Source organism: Exserohilum turcica (assembly GCF_000359705.1).
Source record: "Exserohilum turcica Et28A unplaced genomic scaffold SETTUscaffold_3, whole genome shotgun sequence".
Classification (NCBI taxonomy): domain Eukaryota; kingdom Fungi; phylum Ascomycota; class Dothideomycetes; order Pleosporales; family Pleosporaceae; genus Exserohilum; species Exserohilum turcicum.
This window is the reverse complement of record NW_007360136.1, coordinates 12035-13549: the sequence shown is the minus strand read 5'-3', so window position 1 is coordinate 13549 and position 1515 is coordinate 12035. Positions and strand designations below refer to the sequence as shown.

The 1515-nt window shown below is 43.8% G+C and overlaps 1 protein-coding gene across 1 annotated transcript; it reads right to left on the bottom strand.

Moving 5' to 3' along the window:
• Window positions 1–1030: 1030 nt before the first annotated feature.
• On the bottom strand, window positions 1031–1275 carry SETTUDRAFT_20030 (uncharacterized protein; the record flags this gene model as incomplete). The annotated part of the gene is made up of 2 exons (XM_008028658.1): window positions 1031–1207; window positions 1264–1275. 2 exons carry the CDS (start codon window positions 1273–1275, stop codon window positions 1031–1033), a joined length of 189 nt encoding a protein of 62 aa, XP_008026849.1.
• Window positions 1276–1515: the final 240 nt, after the last annotated feature.

Genomic DNA, 1515 nt, shown 5'->3' with positions numbered 1-1515 from the left:
CGTATTTGTAAATAAATCTAGTTAGAACGGCCTCGGCCAAAGTCTTACATAGCCTCGAGCTCACTAGACTCTAATGGAACAATAATAGTCTTACTACAGTTGCCATAACCTGCATGGACGCGCAATGACCCAGGACGCGCAATGACCCACCCCACCAAAAAACCTATTGCAAAAGATAAGGCTGTACAGCCACCTACAGTCGCTATTATCACGAGATTTTATAGTGTTGTAGTAATTATAGCATTGCGATTATAATAGGCTACTTGTATCTACTTAGTAGCTTAGTGGTGCGGCTGTAGCAGGTGGTCTAAGTTAGGACGGCTAGTGCAGCCACCTTAGCTTGTACATAAGATGAATTAACAACAACACGTTTCTAACGCTTCTGCTTTTGAGAGGAGCCTTGTGAGGCTTTACGCTTACCCCTTTAGGATAATTGTATAGCTTTTTTAGCCTCCCAGGCTGCCTTTTGAGCCTCCTTTTGAGCCACCTTGGCGGCTCTCTCCTTCTCTCTCACCTCCTTGAGCCTCTCTCTCTCAACACGCTTCTCCTAGGCTATTTGAAGCTTGTACAATTAAGCTTGTCTCCTTAACTTAGATCTTTTAGCTTTCTAGAGTTGTAATTGCTATTGTTCTTGTTATCGTTCTATCTCATCCTCCTTGGCTTGGCGAACCTTCTTAGGAGACCAAAAGACAGCTCCTCTATGGTACTCCTTAGGCCTATTAAGTTGAAGCGTGTAGCTCTTCTTTTAGTGTCTCTTTTTAACCTTTAGAGCCTCCCTTAAGCTCTAGTTTTCTCCTTTAAGTATACTATTTTAAGCTGAGAGGTGATGGAGGCTTCGGCGAAGCTGTTACACGGGGGTCGGCTATACTTCTCTGATCTCGGTCCGGGTTAGGGCGAGTAGACTAAAGCGGTAGTCCGTGAGATTGTTTGCGAAGTGCTATGTGGAAAAGAGTTATAGGATTTAACCAAAAGAATAAACAATCAATTCTACAAGATAGAATAACTAGTATCAATCTGTGTAAGAGATGAACTATTCTGAAGAGTTGACCACAACGAGTGTAATAATGAAATCCAACACATTCTTATACCCATTGCCTCTGGCCCTGACATCTGTGGCATCTCCCAGAGGCCTGGCATCTAGAGATGTCCGAGATGTCCTGGCATCTCCCAAGGTCGTGGCATCTGTCTTCTTGGCAAGATGTCGCGTCTTGGCGAGATGTCAGTCACGTGATCCGCACCCCGCGCTAATCGTTACCTTCTGACGTGGACGCCCATAGGCTTCCTACCTCCCGTCCGTTGTCAAGGAGAGAATCCTTCTTGTTACGAGTAACATAAGCTTTTTTACCTCCTTATTATTGAAGTCCTTCACCTCCTGGCGTATAATAGACTTAATTTTAAGCCAATTATCTCTACTAAGGACAGAAGAAGAGCTTTCATCTAAACTAGAGGCCTCTTGTTAGAACTTTTGGAGAATAACCTTAGCATTTAGTGGGTTAATGCTAGTTGCCTTAAAGG